The following is a 19,055-nucleotide window of genomic DNA, read 5'->3' on the forward strand; positions in this document are numbered from 1 at the left end:
AGAACAGGGCATTACTGGCTTTGCCTCGGGCCTTCAACTCTTCCAGCCAGGGCATTATTAGCCAGTAATACCCTGTTCTTCAGGGATTATTACTTAATCAATGTTTTCCTTTAACTGACTTGCATTTGGGCTACAAATCCACCTAACCGCAACAGTATTTCTATGAATAATGGTCACACATTTATTAATAGATTCATCAAGTAGAGATGGGCAAAACCGGGTCTGTGAAATCAGAACCTACCAAAACCTTATATTCCTAAACCAAATACAAAATTTAAACCCTTAAGATTTTTTGGCCTATTACTTACTAAACTTCATTATTGCTATCGTTGCGCAATACTGTAGTGGTTTAAAAGGAGTTATATTTACTGCCATATTTACTACGGTTTTAATTGCTTACAAAATGCAGCGATAACTCACATTTTATCACAGCGATAAGTGTAGGCTAAATTTAACGGAAGAATCATTCATTAGAATGTAAATATGTATGCATCGCCAAATTACATATGCAAGAGTGTTCAAATTAATGACAGTACGGCAAATGAGCATGCAAGTGTGGAATGAGATGTAATGCTAACATACATACTGAATGCCATTATTTCGAAGCTAATGCACCCTTGGGCTACAATAACGTGAAGTTAAGCCTGTGCTATTAGATGTATTTCGCCTGATTTTTTTTGCATATAATTCACTTTATGGCTATACGTTAACCTTAGGGAAAATAACGTCTGTTCGTGATTTAGGTAACGTGATATTATGAGCTTTGACTTAACAGAGCTCTGTGGATCTGGCCCATAAATGGATAAAAAGAGGCTCAAGATACAGTAATACTACTTGTTTATCAGAAATGATATACACTTTTCTAATCGGTAATAATTAATGTAACTGACACAAATGTGCTAGCATAATGAAGTTGTATTATACTTGCATGTACATTTTTGTCCAGGATTTTAGTGAATGTAAAAGCTACAGATGACTCCTCATCATGCCACAATATTAATCCCCTTGCTCAATGTTGGTCCTGTGTGGTAACGATGTAAAAATGTTAAGTTTATTTTATCATCATTGCTCTATTTTTGCTCTCCTTTTTATCGTGTAAGATTTCTAAACAGATTGTTAAGCAGAGAGGTTTATGCTGCCTCAGACCTGACAGATATTATAGTGGAAGTAAATAGGGTTGACAGGCGGCTTCTCCAAAAATACTGGACACAATAGTGAAAGATGTGATGCGCTCGAGTCACACCCACACACGTCCTCTCCATGCTGTTTCCTCCTCTCCTTCACCCCAGGTTCCTGACACATCCTCCTGATTGGCTGAATTACCCAGAAGCAGCCAATCAGGATCGAGAAACCTGCCCAGCAACCTTGCAATAGCCCTGCTCGGGGAAATCCCTCGGCCCCCCAAACCATGTCCAGAGAGGTAATACCAGACACATACATGTCCATTATTATCTCTCATTTGTTCCTGGACAGAGTGTCCAAATACAGGAGAGTCCGGTTCAATACTGGACACCTGGCAACCCTAGAAGTAAAGGTAAATAGAATGGAACAAGATTTCTCCCACAATTTTTTATACAAATGTAGCCAACATTATTGCAACCTGTGGCATGCTCCCATGGGTGAAATGATGCAAGAGCCCCACCCATTCTCGAATGCGCCGATTCAAAACAATGATTGCTTCTCCCACTGGCGAGTTGTGTATGTCCCACTGCAGAGTGCCACGGGTTGCAGTAACGTTGGCTATATCTTTATCTCATGTGTGCATTAAAACTCCTCTTATTGATATCCCACAAATCACAAGCTAGTATACAAGGGGAAAAAATGGAGCAGAGAGTCTTTATACACTTACACAGAGAATCACAAAATTCAAATGTATCTGTTTGCTCCAAATTTGCCTTGATACATCTCCCCACTAAGAATTCTACCTGTTCTTTAGTTCATGGAAAAGCTCTTATAACACAAAGGAAATCCTTGCCAACCTTCCAAACAGTTGGGTGCTGGCAATATTGGATTGGCTGTCAGTAAAATGTAGTATATATGACCAGTGAAATTGTTGGAAAAGCTCTATTTAGAATTATTGTTAAAGATATTTTGCTAAGCAAACTACAGTTGTTTATCCATCAGATACATACACAATTAGATGCTGAACACACAGTACTGTAATTCTGGATCACGACAGCCATACAATATAAAAGATTTATCTACAGTATTTCTTGAGGCATGCTGTGCTCCTACACTCCACTTTCCTCAGGAACCCTCCTTTCTAAGGTCATTAGTAGAGCCACCATGTATAATTTTGTCCAGAAACTTACTGGGTTAGTAATTGACAACCAGAGAGATGTCATATGGTGCAGCTCTTTGCTGTTTACTTTTTCTTGAGTGCAATCCAAAATGATATTGTATGTTTTTTGAGACCGGGCACATAAGCCGGTATCACACTCTGATCTGGCCTTAACTGCCATTGACTTGAATGGAAGTTAACACCGGGTTGGAGGGTGAAACCCTGTGTCACGGCTTGGTAAATCCCAGCCATAGGGCCTCTAAATTGTGCGATATCCAGTAATGTATTGTCCTGTATGTACTGTACTGTCTCCGCTATATAACTATATATTTGTTGGGGAAGGAAGTAAACATGCTTTATTTTGCAGGGTTTAGACGTAGTCCTTACAAGTTATGTGATGTGAAACAGAGAAACAGAGATCAGATTACCATTGAAATGTTTGTTTTCTTTCTCAGGCAGCATGGGGGGGAGGACTGCTGATGTCTAGGAAACACAGATGGAAGTTAAATGGTGCTGATAGGTAGGAATCATTCACTTATTAATGTCACACACATTTTCAACACATTAATTGATCCCGCTGTAAGAAATGTACTGGTTTATTGCACACATACAAATAAAACACAATATGGTACACTATGCTTTCCTTATTCGGCTTTGTTTCTGAGCTATAAAGGTGGACTGAGAAAACCCTGAGAAAACCCTACCTAGGATACTACCTCATATACAGAATAGGAAGGCTTGAATACAAAGCTTTGGAAAGTGTTATGCAGTGTGAGTTTCTAGTGATCCTTACAGTTTTGAGAACAGTATTAGGAACTATTACACTATATATATTTTTTTTATTTGTGTAATAGTTTTCCCCTAATCACAACTGATTCTACATCTGTATTGGGATTCCTCTTCAACTGACTAAAGTATATAATACATAAGCTATAACTACTGATATTGGATATGGAAAATGCTATAACACTCTGGGTAAGCAGTGCAGTCAAAGCAAACCAACATGCAAACCGTGCAGCTGGAAGTTAAAAGAGATGCACATCATTGTTATATAGTTCTAGGTATATAGGTATATATATATAGGTATATAGGTATATAGGTATATATATATATATATATATATATATATATATACAGCTAAACCCCGTTATAACGCGCCTCGCTATACCGCGATTCGGTTATAACGCGGTTTTCCCATGGCTCCCGTTTAAAAAAAAAAAAAAAAAAAGTTAAATTTAAATTTTTTTTTTTTTTTTTTTGCACACTGCACACACTGCACACACTGCACACACTGCACACACTCACTGCACACACACTGCTCATTGCTCACACTGCACACTGCACACACACTGCACACTGATCACACACTGCACACTGCACACACTGACACACTGCACACACACTGCACACTGCACACACACTGCTCATTGCACACACTGACACACTGCACACACACTGCACACTACACACACACTGCTCATTGCTCACACGGCACACACACTGCTCACACTGACACACACTGCACACTGCACACACACTGCTCATTGCTCACACTGCACACACCTCACACTGCACACACACTGCTCACACTGCACACACACTGACACACTGCTCATTGCTCACACTGCACACACACTGCTCACACTGCACACACACTGCTCACACTGACACACACTGCTCATTGCTCACACTGCACACACTGACACACTGCACACACACTGCTCACACTGACACACACTGCTCATTGCTCACACTGCACACACTGACACACTGCTCATTGCTCACACTGCACACACACTGCTCACACTGACACACACTGCTCATTGCTCACACTGACACACTGCTCACACTGCACACACACTGACACACACTGCACACTGCACACACACTGCTCATTGCTCACACTGCACACACTGACACACTGCTCATTGCTCACACTGCACACACACTGCTCACACTGACACACACTGCTCATTGCTCACACTGCACACACTGACACACTGCTCATTGCTCACACTGCACACACTGCTCATTGCACACTGCACACACACTGCTCACACTGACACACACACACACACACACAAACACACACACACACACACACACACACTACACTTATACATAAATCAGCCTTACCTTACCTTGGGGATGATTTTTGAGGCATGTGGCTGCAGGGTGGGGGTGGTGCTGCGGTGGAGGGGGATGATGGCTGCTGCGGGGGCCCCCGATGCTGCGGGGGCTGGTGGGATGGCCCGGTGCAGCGCGGGGGGGCATGGGGGGGGGGGAGGGCAGGACGACCCTGCGCTACGGCAGGGCCAGGGGGCCCTGTATTGCGGCGCGAGGGCCCTGTGCTGCGGCGGGGGGAGCCGGACCGGAGGGGAATCCCCCCTCCCATCTCCTGTCACGCGGTGGCAGGGGGAGCCGGACCGGAGGGGAATCCCCCCTCCCATCTCCTGTCACGCGGTGGCAGGGGGAGCCGGACCGGAGGGGAATCCCCCCTCCCATCTCCTGTCACGCGGTGGCAGGGGGAGCCGGACCGGAGGGGAATCCCCCCTCCCATCTCCTGTCACGCGGTGGCAGGGGGAGCCGGAACCGGAGGGGAATCCCCCCTCCCATCTCCTGTCACGCGGTGGCAGGGGGAGCCGGAACCGGAGGGGAATCCCCCCTCCCATCTCCTGTCACGCGGTGGCAGGGGGAAGCCGGGACCGCGGGTAAAAACACTGATGCGGCGGCCATTTTTTTTTTTTTAATTAGCGCGACCCCGTTAGTAACGCGGTGGTCTCGGGGTGGACCCCGAGGACCGCGTTATAACGGGGTTTAGCTGTATATATAAATATATATATAGGTATATACAGCAGTTCTGTTAAATTCTAGGAGGGCTGGGTCATATTTTTTTCAAAATAAATAATGGTAATTTAAAATGAGATCTGAGATCACTCAGTCTTCCTTTTTTACTGCTTCTTCAATCGAGGGGAATCAGTATTTTAGCATAAAACTGTCTAAAGGATCATTCCAGACTTATACCCAAGCCTCTCAAATCACTTTACAGGCACGCAAATTATACATCATTATTGTTATTATGACCCAATTGTAAATGGTAATTATTTTCTATCACACGGATGAAAGCCTCAGAAGAAGTTGCAGGGATTAAACTGATCTCTGATACATACAGATATTGGCTGAGCCAGGTTTCTAGCATTTCCAATTGGGGTGACATTTCCTTTTAAGTAGAATACAACTTCGGCTGTTCTCTGATATTAAGATGCGTGTTGCAAAAAGTAGCCGATTTACATGGTATAGCTTGTTGAGTTTGTTTTGTTGATAATGTTTTTAATTTTAATATATTCACTGTCGTATGCTAAATGAGGCATTAAATTAATAGAGAATACAGCACCACTTATGCTGTATGCTGCGATGCCTGTTTCTCCGAATTGTGTACAACCCAATTGTGACTCTTGAAATTATATTTTGGTGAAGTAGTTCATATCCTATTAAGATTTAATTCATAAAAACATAATTACCAACATTATACAGTATTTGACAGCGGTCATTTATGAATGTCTACGGTGTGATCATAATGGAAAGTGAGAGCAAATATATCAACGAAGTTCACAGCTCTCCCATGGGCAATGAAAAATTATAATTGCTTTACAATTAAAAATCCTTGATAGAGACGCTTACAACCAACCTCAGAGCCACATTTACTAAACAGTCTTCGGTAATAAGGCCATTCAAAGAAAAGGGCCATAAGGTTGCCATCAGTTAGTAAATGCTGCCCTTTGTGTCTTGGTGGTGTTGATTCAAGGACTAACACAACACTTGCCCATTAGGTTATGCTGCAAAAACTCATACATAAATTGATCAATTGATGGTGTCAGCTGGGATAAATAAATTATAAGAAATACAGTACATGTGCCAACAAGTAGGCGTACCCATAACTCCAACATTATGATAACAAGTATTCCCTATACTAATTAATCGTTTGAAATGCTTAGTAGTTGGCAAGCAATAAAGATTGATTGATTGATTCATTCATTCATTCATTGATTGATCTTTAATAACAAGATAACAAACAGATCAAAAATTGTCTATACTGTATGTGTATTTTGTAACGCTGTTATTCAGCAGTCCAAATTAATTGGGAATATTGCATTTTGGTGACAGGCGACTTTTCTTGCTCAAATGCAAACTTAGACTTGTCCGTAAAGGTGACTTCCATTGTTTGACCGATAGAATACAAAAAGCCAAACTGTGGTAAGAAAAAATGTGAATATGACATCAGTTTTGCATCGGCATTAGGTCTTTATGAATGACCACTAGGGAGCGTAACAGTGGCTAACAATGCCTTTGTCAAGGAATCACTCATGGCCTCATAAATCCCTGGCACAATGTAATCAATAAAACCCTAAGTGTGCCCTGTATTCAGTATCTATTTACTGTAGCTGTCCCTCATATTATGAAGCTTTGACCCTTGCTTCATTTATAAGCTACTACATATCATGGATGTAATGAGAGGAAGCAAAAAATCTATTGCAAACCCAAATGAAAACAAAACCAATAGCTTCTGCATTGGTAGAGAGCTAAAAAAGGTCTTCTGGGCCACTAAATTTAACAACTCTGTATCGCACATAGTAGAAGGAACAGGAAAATTAAGTAGAAATGAAGCAGAAGCAATGAATACAGTTTGACATTACTGTAATTAGTTTTGTTCAACAAGCAAAAACGGTAATCGAATTGCCAACCTTGCATGGGAAACTGGTAAATAAATTTCCAGTATATTAATTTATGTACAGTATATTGTGTTTCTCCAATCACCCTCCACATTTCTAATATCCAGTCTTCTAGTATGAACTTTCTCACATCTGTTTTTAAAAAATGTCCCAAATTATTAAACAGTACTAAGCTGTAGACACTCAATGGCTAACTTGAATGAATTGATCATTTACTATGTGAATTAATAGGCCATAAGGGGCTTTGTAGAAATAGCCCATACTCTATTTTCAATAACTTATGACACAATGGTATGGAAGTGACTACTATTGTATTTGATATCCACATTTTTCTTGCAATGTTATTAATAATCTGTGTAGTAGTAGAATATATACAGAGCATGTTATACATGTTTAAGGCAGAATCATTCAGATGGGAAACTGACTATCAGGTGGAGAATACAAGGGGTATGAGAACTAGAGATGTGCGAATGTGTCCAAGTTTCACAAAACTTTTCACAACATTTGTAAGACTTTTGCCAACAGTTTTCACACATATTGAAAGATGAGCAGGGCACTCCTATGCAGTTTACCTTTCATGAGATGGCAAAGTGTATACATTTTTGTAAAAATGACATCGCCAAAAATTATCTTGTACAACAATCCAGGCACATTTTGGTGAATGTTGGCGATATAAATGTGAAAAGGGGCCTCCTTCACATTAAATAGTTTATTCATAAAAATCAAAGTCAAGATGCTCTCTAAGAAAGGTGTTTGGAGTTGGTAGTTTATGGCTAAGTTTGAGAACATTGCAACTTTTTTATAATTGCAAATTGTAGTTGTTATGGGGGGATATGTGTGATTATTTTTCTTGGATTCCTTGTACAATAGGTATATAATGTAATAAATTATTTATTGTTCTTTGCTTTACCATAAGCATGTGTCAAGGCATGGGGGGCTGGTACTAACTAAAACCAACCAAATCGCCACACTTTTGCTACACACATTTTAAAAGGTGTTCTTGTATAAAAAGCCAGAACAGAGTTCCTTGGGCTGCAATTGTTTTTAAAAGCAGTCTCGCATCTTATGCAAAGTACATTGAATAATCAAGTACAGTATCCATGTGCATCTTAAACAAATGAATATGAAACATGAAATATGTTTATTGTTTGCAAATTTTAATGCAATCTCTAAACTCTCAGTAGTTTTAATGATTATACATATAACATTGTTGCTGATGGTGTAACAGTGCATCTGTTATCATACACAGACAGTGAATGCAGTCATTTAACTTTTCATATCTATTTGTTTTCAGGGCCAATTCTGTAACATGGAATCCACACAAAATGATGGGTGTTCCACTGCAGTGCTCTGCGCTGCTGGTTAGAGAAGAGGTACTGTGTGGTGTCTTCATATTGTTACTATTTGTGTTTATATACTGACTTTTAAGGATGTATATTATTAGGGGGAGATTAACTAATCTCTGGTATAGATTATCACACCAAGGTCCTGCATCAAATGCCATTCAATTCAAGTCAATTTTGGAACGCGGTTCAATAACCCATAATGGAGGTTAGTGAATTCTGGTGTTGGAAATTGTACAAATCGCATGCTGTACCCTTGGTGCCATTTTAGACTAATTCAATAACTGTTAATAATGGAAGTAAAACAAACATTTTACTTAAGTTTCCATGTTTTATTTTATATTAACCAGATGGGTTGAAAACACTCTGGGAAGGGGAAAAAAAGGAAAATGTAAAATTAGGAGAAGATCTGAACTAATAGTGTAATGCTTGGAGTTTAAATAAGATTTGCCCATAAGGAAAAAAGTTAACTGCACCTTTCATTCACCTGAAAACTACACTTTTTAGAATAAATCTTGCAAATAAAAATATCACTTGTGAGCACATTCACATTTCTCAGACAGGTCTGCAAACCTGCCTTTCCCCATTATCTCTTAGCATACAATGCTTCCCCTGCAGTGAAAGTGGTTTGTAACCTATTCCAACTTCCCATTGCAAAACCAGTATAACCAGCCTCATTCTGAAGATAACCAAAAGGTTGAAATAGCCGTCTGTGAGTAGGTTTTACTGGATATGCCTAAAAGCTGTGCAATATGGAAGGCATATGTTTATAGTGAGCCATGTTAAAACTGACATGAAGTAAAAAGTGACACTGTGCTCATTTGCATGTAATTTCCCAGAATCCCTGGCTGCAGTGGAAGCATTGTATGCCAAGAGGTAGTGGTGAAAGGCAGGGTTGCAGAATTGTCGGAGACGTGTTAAATGTGCTCACAAGTGATATTTATATTTGCCGTACACTGTACGGTGGAGGGCCTCTGTCCCTTTTTTACCCACCATAACTTATATAATGTGTATAATACATGTACGTGTGTATGGTGCAGTTTTATGCATGTTGTAGGTTTGAGAGACGTTGTGTAAAATGCACCAGAAAAGAGAAAGCGATTAGGTACAGTGCCATATTAGAAATGGCAAATTATTAAATTGTACCTTTGTAAAAAAGAAAAGAAATAGCCTCTTATAGATTTAGGATTGTATGCACATCATTTGTGCACCAAGCGCCTTACCTAATGATCTTTGGTGTTTGGTTTTGGATGTCCACCAGCACCATTCAGACAGTCATACCCCTCTTATAAAGAGATGTTATGTCACAGAGCATGTTACGGGACCAAGAGAGACGCACACCAGAACCTATTTCTCTGGGGGAGGGGGGGTGTTCTTTCATTTATAGAATAGAAATGAAGACAAGAATACATGATTTCACATAGAAAATGTCTGAAAGTAAAGACATTCAGGAGCTCTCTCAGAAATCAATGAAAACAGACAAGACGTTTCAGCTCTTACCTCTTGTCAATGTTTGATAGATTTCTGGGAGTACTGCTGTTTTCCACATGTTCTATCAGGATTATAAAGAGACAAACCACAAATAGTACAACAAAACATGGTTTATATAACATGGACTGAGTTGATATGTATACAGTATAATAGGCACAATGTGGATGACTCCTTTTTTCTTTATAAACTGTAATTTCCCTTTGGCACTGCTGTGATGATTTGATAATTCGGAAGGGATATACAGTAATTGGTGGAAAATGTGTGCTAAATGTCTGCAGCATTTTGGGAAAAATAGTGTCCCTTTTCTGGTTTATTTCTTAGTGCTTGGGGCTATGATATGGTTAGAATTATAACTGTAATGAAAATGTATCTAGAAATTAATTGTGTTTCTTTATTTACATGTGTGCGTTCACATAACTGTCGTCATTATTAAAAATAAATATGTGAATCATAAAAGTTCCTATGAAGAAATATGTAAATCTGCGACATGTTTAAGTAAATGCTTGCTTCAATTTGCAGTATTAAAAAATGCGTAATTTTCATTTTATTGAATGTAAATATTGTACGAATTCCTGAATCCCCAATATTCCCAAATATTCATTAATATTTGCGAAGTTTGTTGCCAAAACGTCCATTAAAGTTAGTTTAAAGGTGCACTCTAAGTAACTTACAGTTACTTTACAGCAGGTTTTTGTTGAAGTTTCAGATATACACAAAATTTCGCCAGCAGAAAATATCAACATTTGCTATATTAGTGTACCTGTCCCCAGAATTCAGCCATATCATTAGTAGATCGAGATAAAACTTGCACAGACAGGATGTATATAGATGTAGCCAGACTAACCTTCCCCGGAGCTGCAAGGGGAAAAAGCATTTTCCTGAGACTCCAAGGGAATGTCAGAGCTGCAGGCAGCCACAGCAGCTCAATATTATCTTACTGGCTGCCTGCTGTTTACCCCCCCCCTCCTCCGCCCCTCTCCCCCCCCTCTCCCCCCCACAATTCCAAGGACATTTTCTCCTGTCATTCCCCAGCCATGAAAAATGTTAAGGTGGCTACATCTGTATTAGGAGCTCACCTTAATTTCCATGTACTGATACCCAGAGAAAATTAACTGCAACAATGGATTGTGTTGCTAGAGCATACTGTACCACCACCATCATTTCAGTCTCATATGACATTAATAAAGAAATAAAAAAGCATCAGTGGTGGTGCTTTGCTTTGTACTTTATGCTTGGCCAGAGACTACACAGATCAACAAAGGTTTTTCTGTTCTTTTTTTTTTTTTTTTTTTAGCCTCCATTAATTTGCAGAAGCTTTAAATCCGCAAATAATAAGCACAATTTTCAGAAAATAATGAATTTTTAAGTAGCTAATATATAAAATTGCACCTAAAAAAATTGTCATTTCTAAATCCAGGCAATTTAACAAGTGAACCACATAGAACTTTAGGATTTCTGAATTATAGATTATACAGTAGTATACAATATTTCTTTAGGAGCTACACAAAAGATTTATTCCTGTTAAATTTCATGCATTTTGTACAGAATGACTCATAGCTCTGGGTAAAGTGCACCCAAAGGCAGTCTCAGTAGCTACATAAAACTCAGTCTGATACTTTTCCCATGGTCAGGGATTGCTGCAGCACTTTTCAGCCAGCAATCCCCAGGCATGGGAAAAGTTAATCGAGCTAGATCTGTATACTTTCTAACAAATAGATAAATAATGTAACATAACGTATTATACATTGAGGAACAAGTTATTGTATATTTCAAAACTTGTGGCTTTGCTTGAAGTCTGTGATGCTGTACAGGGTCACTTCTAAGGCTGAGTCCATGGTGACTCAGTCCGTGCGGAGGCGCGCTGAGGCTGAGGGAAAGCGGGTGCTTTCCCTGGCCTTAGTCAGTGCGCCATCCGGGGGCGTGTCGGGGGGCGGGCCAGTGACGTCACGGAGCTGGTTCGCCCTCATTGGGCGAACCACTCACGTGACCGGCCCTGCGCTTCCATGAGCGCGAAAATTTTAAATTTTCATAAGAATTACGCTTCTGCACGCTTGCAGAAGCGTAAGCGAGCCCCTGCTAAAGCCGCTCTCATTGCGGCTGCAGGGACTCACTGCCGAGCAGCAGCGCGCCTCAGCACGGGTCAGCGCATAAGCGCTGACCATGCCCGAGGCCTAAAGCTCTGGCAGATAAAGTGGTTAAGTGGCCCCAAACTGAGGGAGGTTTAGTGAATAGTGGGTAGGTTATGAAACAGGATGTTAAGAGGTCTGGTTTCAGTGCATGGAGTACTTGTTCCCCCTCAAATGACCAGTAAATTCAGGCGAGTTTAGAAATCTGTTTCCCAATAGCCTTCTTGATCTCTCAAAATAAAAATCTGAAATATTGCTAGTTATTGCAAAATGTAAAAAGTCTCTCTTTTCTTTGCCAGTCGTCTGTCTTTCTCTCTATCTTATTGTTGTCTGTCCCTTCCAAACTTCTCTCCCCATTTCCCTCAGTATGTGCAATCTTTACTGTCATCGTATAGGTCTTGTCTTCTCCTTTCTGATGGGCTGTAGCCCCTTTACACAGACACTCACCTCTGCCTATAAACTTACCCACCTTTACACATTTACACACAAACTCATTTGTGCCCACACGCACTTACATTAATCTGCTCATACTGTATGTGCACGCTCACTGCTGCCCATATACTGTACACTATTCCTGCTCAACTCGCTTCTGGCCATAAATACTCTCTCTACCCCCAGACTCTTACCTCTGACTACAAGTATGTTTTTGTGTGGAATAAATAAGGAAAAAGAGAGCACCTCTGACAGTAATGTACATATTAGGCATTGCTATTCCACATTTACAGCCCTATGATAATGTACTTATTCAAGCACCCTTAAAATGCAGTATTACTACACTTTACAATTTCACCAATAAAATACTTGCAAAATCAACTATTCCGTGTTTATTAGCTCTGTCATGAAATTACATTTGTTTATAAAAAAAGAGAAACACTCAACACCCAAAGAAGAAACAAATGAGGTTTAAAAAACTCTGTACACTAATATTTAATCTATGAAAAATATATGTTTCTCCCCTGAAAGTTCTTTAAATTTGCCACAAATCGGCATTACTCAAGGACCAATATAGTTACCAATACTTTGAACTGCATGATATAGACAAATAGGAGATGTATCAATGTAGAGTGACCAATATATTTCTATATAATTCTACTAATTCTACTAATTCGCTAACATCTATAGATAAACAGGAATAGTAAGGGTGGTTACTTTGGGTACTTGGCTTCTGGAGTGTACAGAAGCTAATTTCATGGTTGAAGAACTAGCAACACAGTTTGCTACTTTCTATGTTTTAATAAGGTATAAGCAATCAGCTCAAACACTATAGTAGGATGAAGTAACATTATTGTTAATCAATGTATTCTGCAGGGATTAATGCAGAACTGCAATCAAATGCATGCATCCTACCTCTTTCAACAAGATAAACACTATGACCTCTCCTATGATACTGGAGACAAGGCTTTGCAGTGCGGACGCCATGTTGATATATTCAAGTTATGGCTAATGTGGAGGGCAAAGGTAAGGAACAATTACGTGTTGCATCCCATGTTTATTATAAATGTCAACTGTTTGTTTAGTAGGAATGGAACAACTACTAACATAATTTCATTACCATTGGTGTTGAAATGGTTGTCCTCCTCAGATGTATTTCTAGATTAATGTGTTTGTTATACAAACTAGAATAGTCTTATAAATTCATGAATACAATATATATCCAGAAAGTGGTGATCATATTGGCCAAAGATAATAAAGACAAGATAAAGTAATACAAAGATAAAAGTGAGAGTGGGCAATACAAGAGATTCACTTTTTTGTAATTTGTATGTTGAATGTTTTTCCAGGATCTTAGGTTCAAAATGATCAGTTTGTTCATGTGCAGAATATTTTAACGTGACTTAATGTTTCTTCAAAGGGCTTTTTAACATTTTCTTCTACTCTAATGGAGCTATAGAAACATGAAATGAAACATCAGAAGATAATCATGTATTTGCTATGATTTGCTGTCTTAATAATGAAACTAGAAAGGTGAAATGCATTAAGATTGATTGCTTTCCCCTGTTTTTTGCATCTTCTACAGTAAAAACCTACTTACTGCTTTGTTATGGTCAGAAGAGGAACTGGGCAAACCCCAACAAAGAGAAGACAGATATCCCTTGAATTAATGTTAGATTACATTTTGTACAACTCCCATAGGCATTGATTCACTTATCTCCTTCAGCCGATTTAACGTGATGTTCACCTAAGTTAACAAACGTTAATATCAAAGAAGTATTCACTAAGAAAATAATGTTACGTTAACCAGATTTGACTCATGTAAACATGCAAATGAGCTCATTATAGCCTCAATGATATTCATCCTAGATTCACTAAGGTCCATTATGATTAAGGCAAAGAAATAATGTAAATACGTTACTTAAGTCGTGACTATCGGTGACATTACTCGTAGGAGAGAGATTGGTTTGGGAATAACACCAAGACTTGAAGGAAAAAGTGCGTGAACGCTATGTTAATGAGCGTAATTAAAGCTGTTAGTTTTGCTTATGATTACCTCAGTGAATAAAGCATTACATTTAGGTAATGTCACTTTATTTGCCCTGATTTAAGCTTAGTGACCCTAGCACATAGTGCACACATATACGTAGGTGTAACTCATTTAACCCTGTTTTCAGCAATGGCAGAAAGTATGTGGTGTGGAGGATGGGGCGCGGGGGATTTGCAGTCTGTGCCATGGGCATTAGGTTATTTAAATGTATCATTGTTTGCTGGTAGAATAGGACTGTTGCAGACAAACTTTAAGGAACTATAGTATCTGTACATTTTAAACATTTTCCGTCTATTTGTTATGACATAGCCTCTCCTTAAAATGTAATTACATTAAAGTTAAATTGAAAGAGTATTTCATATGAGGATATCAAGATTATATTTAGATTATTACTGGGTGTGGTTGCTAGATAACATGTAAAGCACTTTCACCTTGACTGACAGGGAAATTGATGAAAAAATGAAGGGCACACTATTTTATATTCCAAAATTGTCCTGTAGGGTTAAACAGTAGGAGACATTGACACAATAGAACAGTATTAAAGCAGCACACACAACACAAGGATCAAGGAGAGTAACTGTGTATTGAATATTTAGAACGGTGGTTAATATTTGGTTTACGCATCAAAGAGATACAGTACATAATACAGTTACATTTGCATTGTTAATCGGGTTACTGTACTTACTTTTCATTGTAAAGTAATTAAATACAACAATATTGTTTTCTTTTTAGGGAACCATAGGATTTGAGGCCCAGATTGATAAATGCTTAGAACTGGCAGAATACCTTTATTATAAAATAAAGAACAGAGAAGGTTATGAAATGGTGTTTGATGGAACGGTACGGTACCTTTTCTTTGACTAAGCATCACTTGTATTTAGACTTGTATGCAATCACAGCATGTAATGTTGATTCCCAAAATGAACACACTTTGATGAAGGAAAACATACAGTACATAAACACATTGAATTAGTGAAACCGATAAAAACAAGAGTTGATAGATCTTTTGATTTGATTGTTTCATCAATTAAATAAAATGTTATGATGCCCTTTACAAGTGTATGACACCATCAACCTCCCTCTTCATGCATGCTACTGGTCATAATCAATTATTCCAACAATTTAGCTTTTGCAACAGATGATGTTGAACAGCTGTTCATAAAGGTGTGTGTGTGTGTGTCCAGATACTGAAAACAACACAAAAGGATGTAAGAGTTGGTCGAATAGCAATCAAACCAATGACAACCTAAAACTCTAAATCGATGATAGTCAAACGTTCTAGCAGAACACAATTTGGTGTAGTTAAAAAGATATCCAATGTATTCAACACTATAAACAAAAAACATCATCTATCCCCCCTCCCTCCTTTTCAAACACGCTTCTTAGACAAGGCATACTACTGTATAGTATACAAATATTTGTAGCCATATTAGTGTCTATATAGTTTTCTAAATCTGACAGATTCTTTGTCTATATGGCTGATAGAGGGCACTGATCATTCCTAATACAAAGTTAAACGTTTAATGATCATGGAGGAGGGAGTTGGTAAGCCTACTAAACTTTTATTTGGTCTTTTTAGTTTTGGTTTGTAATGAATCAGTATGGAGGAGGTTTTGTTTGTTTGTTTGCAGGACTTTGTTATAATCCCTCCCACCCTTGCAAAATATTTAACATTCTGAAAATGTAGTTAAATGAATCTATGAATATATCAAGTTGTGGATAAAAATAACATTGCGATCATTGTACTATTTGGTATTAGTAATTTGATTGTACGGTATCTAAAGTGCTTGAAAAACACTGGTAAAAATCTTGAACTATGAATGTTTTAAATATAAACTAATCTCAAAATGTATAAGAATATACCCTGTTTATTTTCTGTAATGAAACCTATTATCACATCCACATACTGTAAGTATTGTCTAAGTATTACTTTATGAAGTAAGTTGACCATAGTGGCATTCATTAAATCTAATTCATCACATATATTTTAACAGCCCCAGCATACAAATGTGTGCTTCTGGTATATACCACCGAGTTTACGAAACGTGGAAAACAAAGAGGAAAGAATGAGTCGACTGTTGAAGGTAAAATATCATTACTTTCTTTTATTAGCATAAATGTTCAGTTTATAAATGACTAAAATGGGAAAACAATGGGAAGTAAAATTGTCATCCTTGCACAAGTTCATGTTTGTCTGAATGCATGGATGCATACTACTGAATGCTTATATTTGCTTACATTTTCCATACCAAGTAATTAACAATACAGAAAGCCATGTTTACTAAGCAGTGCTATGACATAAGACACCTTCTGGCGCTAGAATGCATCGTATGACTCATCCAAGGGAATATGACCAAAAGTGCATAGGCTGCCAAATTGAAATGACTTTCTAGCTATTGCATATTTTTGTTGAGTTTCTTTTGCCAGAGAGGATCACACTAATTTGGGGTTACTGGGTGTATCCACGCAATTTTGTAGCAAAAAAAAAAAAAATGACGCATTGTACTAATTTTAGAGCATAGAAACAGTTACTTACACGGGGTGCACTTTTTTAGAAGAAAGAAATTTACACCACCGTAAATTTGGCAAATTTTTTTTACAAGGATTGAAGGGAGAAGAGGCAATGCCTAGAGGTCCCCAATTTGATGCACCTTGATTATAATCTGTGCATCACAAACTTGTCCATTTTGACACTGTTATAAACTTACACACATAGGGCAAAAAGTCCAGCAAAGTGCTTAAACATTCAAGCACACAGATGCTGATGAAAGATGAAAATGACCCTATACACAGTTTGATACTGTATATAGCCCCTATTGTTTTGTGACATGTTTCAGTACCATGAATATATTTGATCCAAATATGAAATGACACACTGTGACACGTCCTACTATGTCATAAGAGATTAAATGACACACAATGATCTTTATTTGCCATGAGTCAAGGAAATATCTTACATTTCAGCATAGTTGCAGGAAGTGTGCCGAGATCACGGGAGCCTATTTTATCAAATATTTTATTGATTTCAACAGTGGTATTTACTTGAGAGCCTGACTGTATATAGGGGAATATGACACAAATCATTTATCCTTGTTTAAGCTTTATTCAAATATGATAACATAGTGTACAGATGTAGCCACACTTCCAGTTCCCGATGCCATGGGGGATGTGGCTGCCGTGACGGTGCTGCAGGGGGCTCCATTCCTTTCAATAGGACCTCCCGCAGTGTTTCCGGGCCGCAATTGGCACGGTTACAGGACCACGTGCAAATCTTAGCGTCAGGAACATTAAGGACACCTACATTTGTAGGGTTTTGTTCCCATGGTCTTTTGTTTCATGGTATTTGAAGTTACACTCAGATTGATGACCCTAGACTTCTGAGTATTGCTTAGAGCAGGGGGGCTCAACTCCAGTCCTCAAGCCCCCCTCCCCCCCAACAGGTCAGGCTTTCAGGATATCCCAGCTTCAGCGCACAGGTGGCTCAACCAGAGGCTTAGTCAAAGACTGAGCCTCTGATTGAACAAACTGTGCTGAAGCAGGGACTGACTGAGCCACCTCTGCTAAAAGCTTGGATATCCTGAAAACCTGACCTGTTATGGGGGTTAGGGGCTTGAGTGCTGGATTTGAACACCCCTAGCTTAGATACCGAGAGGACTGCTCTTCCAACAATATGTCTGACGTGTGTTGTTGATAATATTGAGCTATTTGTTTCATGTGTTTGCTTATCCTGTTTCATTGATATTAAAATTGCCTTAAAACATTTGATGCACTTGATTACTCTGCAAATGAACCATGAATTTGTGATTGCCATTTGTGCATGTGGTATTGGGATTTTTTTTACCCCGCTTCAACATATTGTACACGGTAGTTTCGCTCATCTTTTATTGGCAAAGGAATACCGCACAATGTGTGGGTTAGAATATGTACCTCCAATCAGTTCGGAAACAATTTTCTCAGTTTGTCAACCTCACTGGATGGGAATTAATGCCGCAATGCCTGTCCTACTTTTTTTTTTTTTAACTCGCCTGTACTTTTACACGAATAGTACCCCGGGCTGAACCCTGCTTTTTTCAACTCTGGCAATACACAGTTTCCCACGGTAGTTACTGGCAAAATTGCCAGGGAAACAAAATTGCCTCCCAAATGTGGATCCAATAGCATGCCGCAATGCCATTGATTCCTATAGGCTGGATTTTTAAATCCCCTCACCAACCCGGGAAGTAATGCTGGTAACTTCACTGGTAAGTATCTCGGAAAAATGGGGTCCCCCAAGGTGGGGCCTCACATTTGCATTAGCTGACGCTGCTTCCGGATAAGGCCCCACACTACAGGTAGGTCTTGGTGAGGGGGTGGGGAGAAAGGGGGGCCATTCTGCTAAAATAAGTGATTGAACAGTGTTGCGGCGCATGGAGGATATGCACTTAAAAGGGGTGGAACCGGCGACATATATTTGAGTGTAACCACTGGCCCACAAGAGAGGAAGCTACTTAAATAACAAAAATAGCAGCAACCATTATACTTATGGTGACTTTAATAAATACACATACACCTTCCCTTTTACCTCTGCATGAGGGGGAGCAACCATAATAGGTCCTGTCCATA

General features: G+C 39.0%; 1 protein-coding gene across 1 annotated transcript in view; it reads left to right on the plus strand.

The window, feature by feature from the left end:
* The window catches only part of GAD2 (glutamate decarboxylase 2), a 105,538-nt gene that overhangs the window by 67,791 nt on the left and 18,692 nt on the right, over positions 1-19,055 (plus strand). Inside the window, exons 11-15 of the mRNA XM_075587615.1 lie at positions 2,737-2,801; positions 8,306-8,384; positions 13,280-13,429; positions 15,186-15,293; positions 16,448-16,537. Coding sequence (XP_075443730.1) covers positions 2,737-2,801; positions 8,306-8,384; positions 13,280-13,429; positions 15,186-15,293; positions 16,448-16,537 — 492 coding nt within the window. The remainder of the gene's footprint in view (positions 1-2,736; positions 2,802-8,305; positions 8,385-13,279; positions 13,430-15,185; positions 15,294-16,447; positions 16,538-19,055) is intronic.

Source organism: Ascaphus truei, chromosome 2 (assembly GCF_040206685.1).
Source record: "Ascaphus truei isolate aAscTru1 chromosome 2, aAscTru1.hap1, whole genome shotgun sequence".
Taxonomy (NCBI): domain Eukaryota; kingdom Metazoa; phylum Chordata; class Amphibia; order Anura; family Ascaphidae; genus Ascaphus; species Ascaphus truei.